We start from the raw sequence: 9,696 nt of genomic DNA, 5'->3' as shown, positions 1-9,696 counted from the left end.
GTGTGTGTTTACCTGTTGTGCGGTGATGCCGTTAGCGATGGCTTGCTGTACTGACTCCCTGGTAACATGGGCTACCACCACGTTAGGGAAGCGATAGAGACACTCACTAAACAGAGCCACCAAAGCGATCTGCAGCTCAGAGTCTGAGGAGGAGAAGACAGATGAATAACACTAATTCACTACCGCCTGGATATGAGAATGAGCCAAATCAGAAAACACTTCAACTAAACGAACAGTACGTAGCAGATAGGAGATAAATAATTTAATTAGTCAACATTATGCTTCCGTTATGAATATATTAATAACATGAATTACTGTATCTATGTATAAATACCTGTTTCAAACAAGTGTCAACAATTTTTTTTAAATGACAGAAAATAAATAAGTTAACAGACTATTCAATACCACCTGGAAATGAGTAATAAATGAAATACTACAATCTCAAACAATGAGAGGGATTTACACACAGGAATGAATCCTAAATGGAGATCAACACAGATAACTCAGAGTTGAGGTGTAAATCTTGAATTGTTCAATGGGAGATTTGAATGAAAAGCAGAGGAACTCAACTTGAGTTCCTCTGGTTTCGGTGGTTCCACGCTGTCAGACAATACACMGCAGAGTTACACCTTCCATCGGTACATACTAGTATAAGCATAGAGCCGATAGTTGGTTTCCACTACGATGAAACCTGAATCTCCYGTCCCTGGGGCAGCGCCCATAGCGGTGGAGGAAGAGTTGGCGGAGACGCCAGCAGACAGGGTGATGGCCAGCCTGGTGGGGTAATACCTTCTAGACTTCCTCTGATGAGACCAGAGAGAGAGAGAGGGTAGGGGTACAAGACCAGGGGTGATAAGGACAGTGAGAGGAGATAACAAAATGTTATTAGTGTCTGTCTATTCTGTGCTGTCAATTCTGTGCTGTCAATTCTGTGCTGTCCTGATCTTGCTCTTCCACCATATTCTTTGTTTGTTTATTTGACAGCACGTACAAAAAAACTCAAATAAATAAATTCTACAAGCTTTAACAAGGGCAAGGTATTGTGATTCATTTGAAAACAGCATTACAACGCTCACGAGTGGCGCAGCGGTCTAAGGCACTGCATCTCAGTGCTKGAGGCGTCACTACAGACACCCTGGTTCGATTCCAGGCTGTARCACAACCGGCCGTGATTGGGAGTCCCATAGGGCGGCGCACAATTGGCCCAGCGCCGTCCGGGTTTGGCCGGTGTAGGCCGTCATTGTAAAATAAGAATTTGTTCTTAAKTGACTTGCCTAGTTAAATAAAGGTTAAATTAATACAAATAAAATATGCAGAGGTTTTATTGTCCTCTCAGGAATTCTGTCTTATTTACATCGGTCCCCCACACAAGCCTTTAAATGCTGTGACACTCTGTGGAGATTGGGCCTGGTAGTGTTTAGGTTACTGTAAACTTGGTATCGTTTGATTGGTCAATGGTGGTTGGTTTTGGGTTAAAAGGTTACTCCTTTAGATGTTATGAAATGGAATTAAATGCCTTTGTTCTCTCTCTCTTCCTGGTTCCAGTCCATGGAGGAAGGTTGTATGATCGCTTCTAGGCCCAGTAAGCCTCTCTTCGTTCCTGCTTTGTCCTGTAAGTTAACTTTAGGATCTTTGTGGTTGGAATAATGTCTTGTAATGATTGTTAATGCTTTGTATGACTTCAGCTTTATGCCTTGGTATGTGAATCCATTCCTTTTACAAAGTAATTAAATATCCGTCTTTGATATAGACCATTCTCAGACCAATTCTTGCTAGTCAACGTCAACTCATTGCCTAATGCTTGCTTGTATATTTAAATTATGTTTATGGAATCAGATAAACATTTTAATAAGCTAATTGCTTAGTCTTATTACAAATCACATGTGAGGTATTTATTTATATTATATATACACACGCCAAATATTACTGTGAACTACAATTGTAGCTACTTTGCTAATTCTCCTCCACCATATCTCACCTTTCTCTGGAAGACYAGGCCAAATTCTCTCAGGTGCTGTAGGAAGGTGAGCAGAGATTCACTCATCCCCTCCACTGAGTAGTCCTGGGGCACAGGACAGGGGTGACAACATCAGTCGATAAGAGACTATAAACAGAATATTCCACGATCTAATAATRCAAAATTACTATGAAATATTTTGACATGACCGACACGACATCACACTATGTTGAAATCAATCCGTGGTTAGAGTTGGGTGTTCTGCATGGAATGCAGGTAAGCCGCCAGGCAGCTGAAATATCAGTACTACAAGACTCACCCTGCCTAGTGTTGAGAAACTGAGCTGGAACAAGAAGGACAGAATCTCCACCAGGTCCATTCCACGAGTCTGAAAGATGAGAAGGACAAGAGCACATAATACTGGGAGAGAAGTCTGTCTGTGTGCCTCTGTGTGCCTCTGTGTGCCTCTGTGTGCCTCTGTGTGCCTCTGTGTGCCTCTGTGTGCCTCTGTGTGCCTCTGTGTGCCTCTGTGTGCCTCTGTGTGCCTCTGTGTGCCTGGCGACCTACCTGTGCCGTGTTGAGGTACTGTAGGGTGAAGTACCAGAGCTGAGAGGCTGTGTCCAGGAGAAGGAACTGGAAACCAGCTGAGGTGATACAGGGAGCATCTCCAGCCTCACTGGAGGAGGGGAAGAGGTGTAGGATACATGAGAGAAAGAGGACAGAAAAGAGAGGAACAGAGGGATTTAGAGAGGAACAGAGGGATTTAGAGAGGAACAGAGGGATTTAGAGAGGAACAGAGGGATTTAGAGAGGAACATAGGGATTTAGAGAGGAACAGAGGGATTTAGAGAGGAACAGAGGGATTTAGAGAGGAAAAGAGGGATTTAGAGAGGAACATAGATTTAGAGAGGAACAGAGGGATTTAGAGAGGAACATAGAAATTAGAAATAATATTGTGGTGGGGTGGAAAAAATACAAATACATGGAAAACAAAACAGTTGAAAGTGAAAATCCCAAACACATTAACAGAAGAAAAAAAAATGCAGGTAAAATAGTGATCAAAAATACAAAATGACAAGAAATAAAGAGTGTATGTGTTTAACATTAAGTTCCTAGTGGTCCCTCAGTGGGGTGGTACCTACGTTCTCATGAGGCCAGCCTGAATGAGGAGCTGGGACAGGTCCTGGCTGACTGCAGCACTGGGACAGCCCACCATGAAGTGGAGAACCACCTCCCAGCGCTCCAAGGCATACTTATCCAGACTCTCCACGTCACGGGCATGTCTGTCAGGACCAAGACTGTCACCCTGGTCTGCCCACGACTTACCCCTGAGAGGAGGAGGTAGAGGACGTAGTGGAGGAGGAGGAAGAGGAGGAGAGAGGAAGAGGACGTAGAGGAGGAGGTGGTGGAAGATGAGGACGCGGTAGTGGAAGAGTAGGTAGTGGAGGAGGATAAAAGAGGAAGGGGTGGAGCCTTATGAAAGACATGTTCACTAAATAAAGTTTTAACTTTGGTAGTTCTACTGCTAGCATATTAAACCCCAATATGTCTTAATAGATACTAAGTACCTTACAAATGAAAGAGTTGACTTACCCTCCTAATAATGCTATTCTCAGGTTGTCTTTGAATACGGGGTTCAGAATGTTTCCCTGCAGGCCTCCCTGTAGCTGCTGGCTGTGCCATAGTCTGAGACCAGACAGCACAGACACACACTGATCATGATCCCTGAAGGAAGAGAAGAAAAATCAGGCAATTTTACAACACAAACTACAGCAACTGAAGGTTAACTGACAGTCATTTAACAACCGGACAGTTTATTGAATTTACAATAGAGCATTGGACTTGTACTATGTATGATTCAGACTCATAGACTTACTTTTCACTGTCTTTTTTCACCCAAAGAGCCACCGCAGCCTGAGGAAGGGGTTGGTCTAGAAACAGCATTCGCATTACATAATTCTTGGCCAATGGGGGGAGCTCCCTGTCAAGCAATGAAACAAGCAGATAATCTGACTCCCTCATTTACCTTGCATGTGAGTCCGGTACAACCCAAAATACCTATCGTCGTGTATGTAAACTCAGCAAAGAAGAAACGTCCTTGCACTGTCAACTGCGTTTATTTTCAGAAAACTTAACATGTGGAAATATTTGTATGAACATAACAAGATTCAACATAAACTGAACAAGTTCCACAGATATGTGACTAACAGAAATGTCATGATGTGTCCCTGAACAAAGAGGGGGTCAAAATCAAAAGTAACAGTCAGTATCTGGTGTGGCCACCAGCTGCATTAAGTACTGCAGTGCATCTCCTCCTCATGGACTGCACCAGATTTGCCCGTTCTTGCTGTGAGATGTTACCCTACTCTACATTTCTGGGAGGAATGGCCCCAGCCCTCACCCTCCGATCCAACAGGTCCCAGACGTGCTCAATGGGATTGAGATCCGGGCTCTTCGCTGGCCATGGCAGAACACTGACATTCCTGTCTTGCAGGAAATCACGCACAGAACGAGCAGTATGGCTGGTGGCATTGTCATGCTGGAGGGTCATGTCAGGATGAGCCTGCAGGAAGGGTACCATATGAGGGAGGAGGATGTCTTCCCTGTAATGCAAGCGTTGAGATTTCCTGCAATGACAACAAGCTCAGTCCGATGATGCTGTGACACACCGCCCCAGACCATGACGGACCCTAAACCTCCAAATCGATCCCGCTCCAGAGTACAGGCCTCGGTGTAACGCTCATTCCTTCGACGATAAACGRGAATCCGACCATCATCACTGGTGAGACAAAACTGTGACTCATCAGTGAAGAGCACGTTTTGCCAGTCCTGTCTGGTCCAGCGACGGTGGGTTTGTGCCCATAGGCAACGTTGTTGCCGGTGATGTCTGGTGAGGACCTACCTGCCTTACAACAGGCCTACAAGCCCTCAGTCCAGCCTCTTTCAGCCTATTGCGGACAGTCTGAGCACTGATGGAGGGATTGCGCATTCCTGGTTTAACTCGGGCAGTTGTTGCCAACCAGTACCTGTTCCGCAGGTGTGATGTTCGGATGTACCGATCCTGTGCAGGTGTTGTTACACGTGGTCTGCCACTGCGAGGACGATCAGCTGTCCGTCCTGTCTCTCTGTAGCGCTGTCTTAGGCGTCTCTCAGTACGGACATAGCAATTTATTGCCCTGGCCACATCTGCAGTCCTCATGCCTCCTTGCAGCATAGCATGCCTAAGGCATGTTCACACAGATGAGCAGGGACTCTAGGCATCTTTCTTTTTGTGTTTTTCAGAGTCAGTAGAAAGCCCTCTTAAGTTTTCATAACTGTGATTTTAATTGCCTACCGTCTGTAAAGCTGTTAGTGTCTTAAKGACAGTTCCACAGGTGCATGTTCATTCATTGTTTATGGTTCATTGAACAAGCATGGGAAACAGTGTTTAACCCCTTTACAATGAAGATCTGTATAGTTATTTGGATTTTTACTAAGTATCTTTGAAAGACAGGTTCCTGAAAAAGGGACGTACATTTTTTTGCTGAGTTTATATGTTAAATGGTGCTAAAAAAAAGTGTAGATAACCTGTATTCTGTTCCATATATGTTATTAAATAATAACACACGGTAATATGTACATTACAGATCAATTATGTACTAAATCATAGCAAATAGCAGGACTTGTACATGTCATATTTTACAGTTACTTTAATAGTATTGTTTAAATGGACTGATCCTGTACCTGTAGACAGCCAGACATGTGGCCGGATGATTGTACAAGCGGTCTAAGATCTCAGGGCTCAACTCTTTCAGATACTCATGGAGGTTCTTGCATTGTAACTGAACGCGCAGCTTCATCTTCTATAGACGACAAAAACACATTTAAAAAAAGATGCAAATGACAACTATAGTAAGAATGAAATGTGTTTCTTCTATGGCTAACATAATGACACAAGTCTGAAGAATACAAGCTTAGCTAGCAAGCTAACGAGGATGGAATGGAGCGTTTAAAAGTGAGATAGAAAGTGTAATCAACCATGTACATCGACAGTATATTGTTTACCTTATCGTTGGGTATCGGAAAGGTCCAAAATAATTCCTATGAACTAATACATTCAGAAATGTTCAGCATCTTTTTTTTCTCAGCAAGTGAATAGAAGCCATGTTGGATGATCACGTGATTCAGACATCCAGAAGGAGGAGCGTTCTGATTGGCGCAACTACTTTTGCTGCGATCAACGCCACAGTGAAATGTAAATGTAGTATTTTATTTTTGATAAATAAAGATGACAATAATTGCTCATTTATACATTTTATAAACATGAAGTAGGTTGTTTAGATAAATTAACTGTCATTACCTGACAGCGTTGGCAAAATGTAGAAGGGAAAGGATAAAAGCAACACGAAACATGTTCTAAAGACATGTTTTAAATACAAAAAATCACACTTGAAAAATCAGTATTCGAACCTCATTCAAAATTCTGCGGCTGCAATCCAACTGACGTGGCAAAGGCATTAAAATGCCTAGCACCCCAGAGCGACTAGCCTCATTACAAGTGATGAAGGGCAATGAGCAGCATAACAATTGTGTTTTCGCCAATAAGATCTCAAATTTGCATTACATTGATCAAACACATTCTTGTTTACAGACAAAAGAGAGGAGAAGAATATTGATGGAGGTCCAAGGGGAACGGGGAAGCATCTCAATCTCTTCTCAGGAGTCCTCTTTCTCTTTATCTGTGTGCACAAATTAAATCATAAAAAGTAACATATCCACTCGCTCACGAGTAAACATTTAGAATATGTACAGTTTATTGGGTAAGTGCCTGTCACATTGTGGTGCAGAAAAACATCAAATGGAATAGTTTGATGAATCTGGTGGTGAGAACGGCTCAGAATAGTCTTGGTGAATTGTTGTTTGAGTGAGATGTCATAGGTGTGTACATTCTACATTACCTGCAGAAGACAGTCTGTCCTTCATCTGCAGATCTCATTTGTCTGGTGTGATAAACCATCCCTTCTTTTTTTGCAGCGAGAGCAGCGCCTTTCAATCTAAAATGCAAGAGTTTGAGGAGGTTAGAGAGAAGACATTGATACAGTGGTATTCAAATCTGAGCATGGAGGTCCGGAATACTGCTGGTTTTCTGTTCTACCTGATTATTAAAAATCTGTCCCCGATTAGAGGGGATGAATGAAAATCAGAAGTGGAACTGTCTTCGAGGTCCAGCTTTGAGTACCCCTGCAGTAGTGTACTATTACACTAACATTTCTCATTTGGTAGTGTATTGATAACTTTAGGAACTTTATAGGTGAATTCTTTCCACAGCCCCCATGAGTTCCCCCCATGAGTTCTGAGTCCTCCACAGCAACAGGGGACAGTTCTAGAGGGTTAAAAACAACTAAAGACTTGACCTCTTGACCTGACAAAAACACACACAAAAAAAAAACGGTTATATCAAGGGTCCCATACTTATGATGAGAACCGGTTCTCATGAGAGCCAGCTTCATCATAGTGCTTGATGGTTTTTGCGACTGCACTTGAAGAAAGTTCTTGAAATTATCTGGATTAACTGACCTTCGTGTCTTAAAGTGATGATGGAATGTCGTTTCTCTTGCCATAATATGGACTTGGTCTTTTACCAAATAGGGCTATCTTCTGTATACCAACCCTACCTTGTCACAGCACAACTGATTGGCTCAAACGTATTAAGAAGGAAGGAAATTCCACAAATGAACTTTTAACAAGGCACACCTGTTAATTGAAATGCATTCCAGGTGACTACCTCATGAAGCTGGTTGAGAGAATGCCAAGAGTGTGTAAAGCTGTCATCAAGGCAAAGGGTGGCTACTTTGAAGAATCTCAAATACAAAATATATTTTGATTTGTTTAAAACTTTTTTGGTTACTACATGATTCCATATGTGTTATTTCATAGTTGTCATGTCTTCACTATTATTCTACAATGTAGAAAATAGTAAAAAAATTAAGAAAAACCCTTGAATGAGTAGGTGTGTCCAAACTTTTGACTAGTGCTGTATAGGAATGGACAAAGCCATCGATCACGATACCATTCATTCATATGTACAGACTCAATAGCGCATTGAAGCCAAATTAAATCAATTAAGATGGCGTCTCATAGAGACAAAAAAAAACGCAGGTTTGAGCTACTCCAGGAAGTGACATTGCAGGCTAGTTCAGTGCTGCTCCCTCTCAATGAATAACTCCAGTTGAAGGCTGACTGGAGTACTGCATGCTGCCATTAGCGAAACAATTATCCTTATTACTTTAAAGTGTTGAAGTGTTCAACAATTATTACTTCTTCTGTGTGCGATTTTAAAATAAATCGGTAAAATGACATACATCTGGTGCATTTTAATTATTTTTTTGGTACCAGGATAGTCTTTGAAACATTTAGGGATTTACATGAAGATTGACATTTTTTGGATTGACTGTAGTTGGATGACCTTGTTATGCTAACAACACTTGCAGTACTACGGTGGCTTCAATGAGAGGAGGCAGTTGTTTTCCCCTGGTTTGTGCTCTTGCCAACTCCATGGACCACCATAGAGGATATTTGTATCTGTGTAATTATAGGGCCTGTGACAGCATAGGCAGCGCCATTGAGGCAATCGGAATTTTGAAATAGTCAATTTTCTTCTTTACAATTGGCTGATCCCTACTGATGACCTGATTGGACATGACTCCAACAGGGTCACCAGGAGGGATCCACCAATGAAGTTGGAAGTCCAACCCAGTTGACTACATAAAAAATCTACTGCAGAGATAGCCTGCAGAGTTCTGTCTTACTATCCAGGTCTGTACCCAAACAATTCAAGCTTCTACTTTTAAAAATACACCTTTCCATAACAAGTCTCTCACCGTTGCCGCTTGCTATAGACCACCCTCTGCCCCCAGCGGTGCCCTGGACACCATATGTGAATAAATTGCCCCCCATCTTTCTTCAGAGCTCGTGCTGCTAGGTGACCTAAACTGGGACATGCTTAACACCCCAGCCATCCTACAATCTAAGATTGATGCCCTCAATCTCACACAAATTATCAATGAACCTACCAGGTAGAACCCCAAATCCATAAACACGGGCACCCTCATAGATATAATCCTAACCAACTTGCCCTCCAAATACACCTCTGCTGTTTTCAACCAAGATCTCAGCGATCACAACCTCATTTCCTGCATCCGTAATGGGTCTACGGTCAAACGACCACCTCTCATCACTGTCAAACGCTTCCTAAAACACTTCAGCGAGCAGGCCTTTCTAATCAACCTGGCCTGGGTATCCTGGAAGGATATTGACCACATCCCGTCAGTAGAGGATGCCTGGTTATTCTTTGAAAGTGCCTTCCTCACCATCTTAAATAAGCATGCCCCATTCAAAAAATGTAGAACTAGGAATATATATAGTCCTTGGTTCACTCCAGACCTGTCTGCCCATGACCAGCACAAAAACATCCTGTGGCATTCTGCATTAGCATCGAATAGCCCCCGTGATATGCAACTTTTCAGAGAAGTTAGGAACAAATATACACAGGCAGTTTGGAAAGCTAAGGCTAGCTTTTTCAAACAGAAATTTGCATCCTGTAGTACTTACTCAAAAAAGTTCTGGGGCACTGTAAAGTCCATGGAGAATAAGAGCACCTCCTCCCAGCTGCCCACTGCTCTGAGGCTAGGAAACACTGTCACCACCGATAAATCCACTATAATTGAGAATTTCAATAAGCATATCTCTACGGCTGGCCAT

General features: G+C 42.6%; 1 protein-coding gene across 1 annotated transcript in view; it reads right to left on the bottom strand.

The window, feature by feature from the left end:
• Positions 1-6,091, bottom strand: part of gtf2h4 (general transcription factor IIH, polypeptide 4) — a 22,534-nt gene extending 16,443 nt beyond the window's left edge. The window contains exons 1-10 of the mRNA XM_024139338.2: positions 6,001-6,091; positions 5,680-5,798; positions 3,833-3,937; positions 3,550-3,681; positions 3,099-3,284; positions 2,525-2,633; positions 2,277-2,345; positions 1,979-2,062; positions 647-803; positions 13-143 (exon numbers count right to left, since the gene is read on the bottom strand). Coding sequence (XP_023995106.1) covers positions 13-143; positions 647-803; positions 1,979-2,062; positions 2,277-2,345; positions 2,525-2,633; positions 3,099-3,284; positions 3,550-3,681; positions 3,833-3,937; positions 5,680-5,795 — 1,089 coding nt within the window. The 5' untranslated portion in view covers positions 5,796-5,798; positions 6,001-6,091. The remainder of the gene's footprint in view (positions 1-12; positions 144-646; positions 804-1,978; positions 2,063-2,276; positions 2,346-2,524; positions 2,634-3,098; positions 3,285-3,549; positions 3,682-3,832; positions 3,938-5,679; positions 5,799-6,000) is intronic.
• Positions 6,092-9,696: the final 3,605 nt, after the last annotated feature.

The sequence above is a fragment of the Salvelinus sp. IW2-2015 genome, unplaced genomic scaffold, assembly GCF_002910315.2.
Source record: "Salvelinus sp. IW2-2015 unplaced genomic scaffold, ASM291031v2 Un_scaffold1770, whole genome shotgun sequence".
Classification (NCBI taxonomy): Eukaryota; Metazoa; Chordata; class Actinopteri; order Salmoniformes; family Salmonidae; genus Salvelinus; species Salvelinus sp. IW2-2015.
The sequence above is the reverse complement of the archived record's forward strand: the minus strand, read 5'-3'. Positions and strand labels throughout refer to the sequence as shown.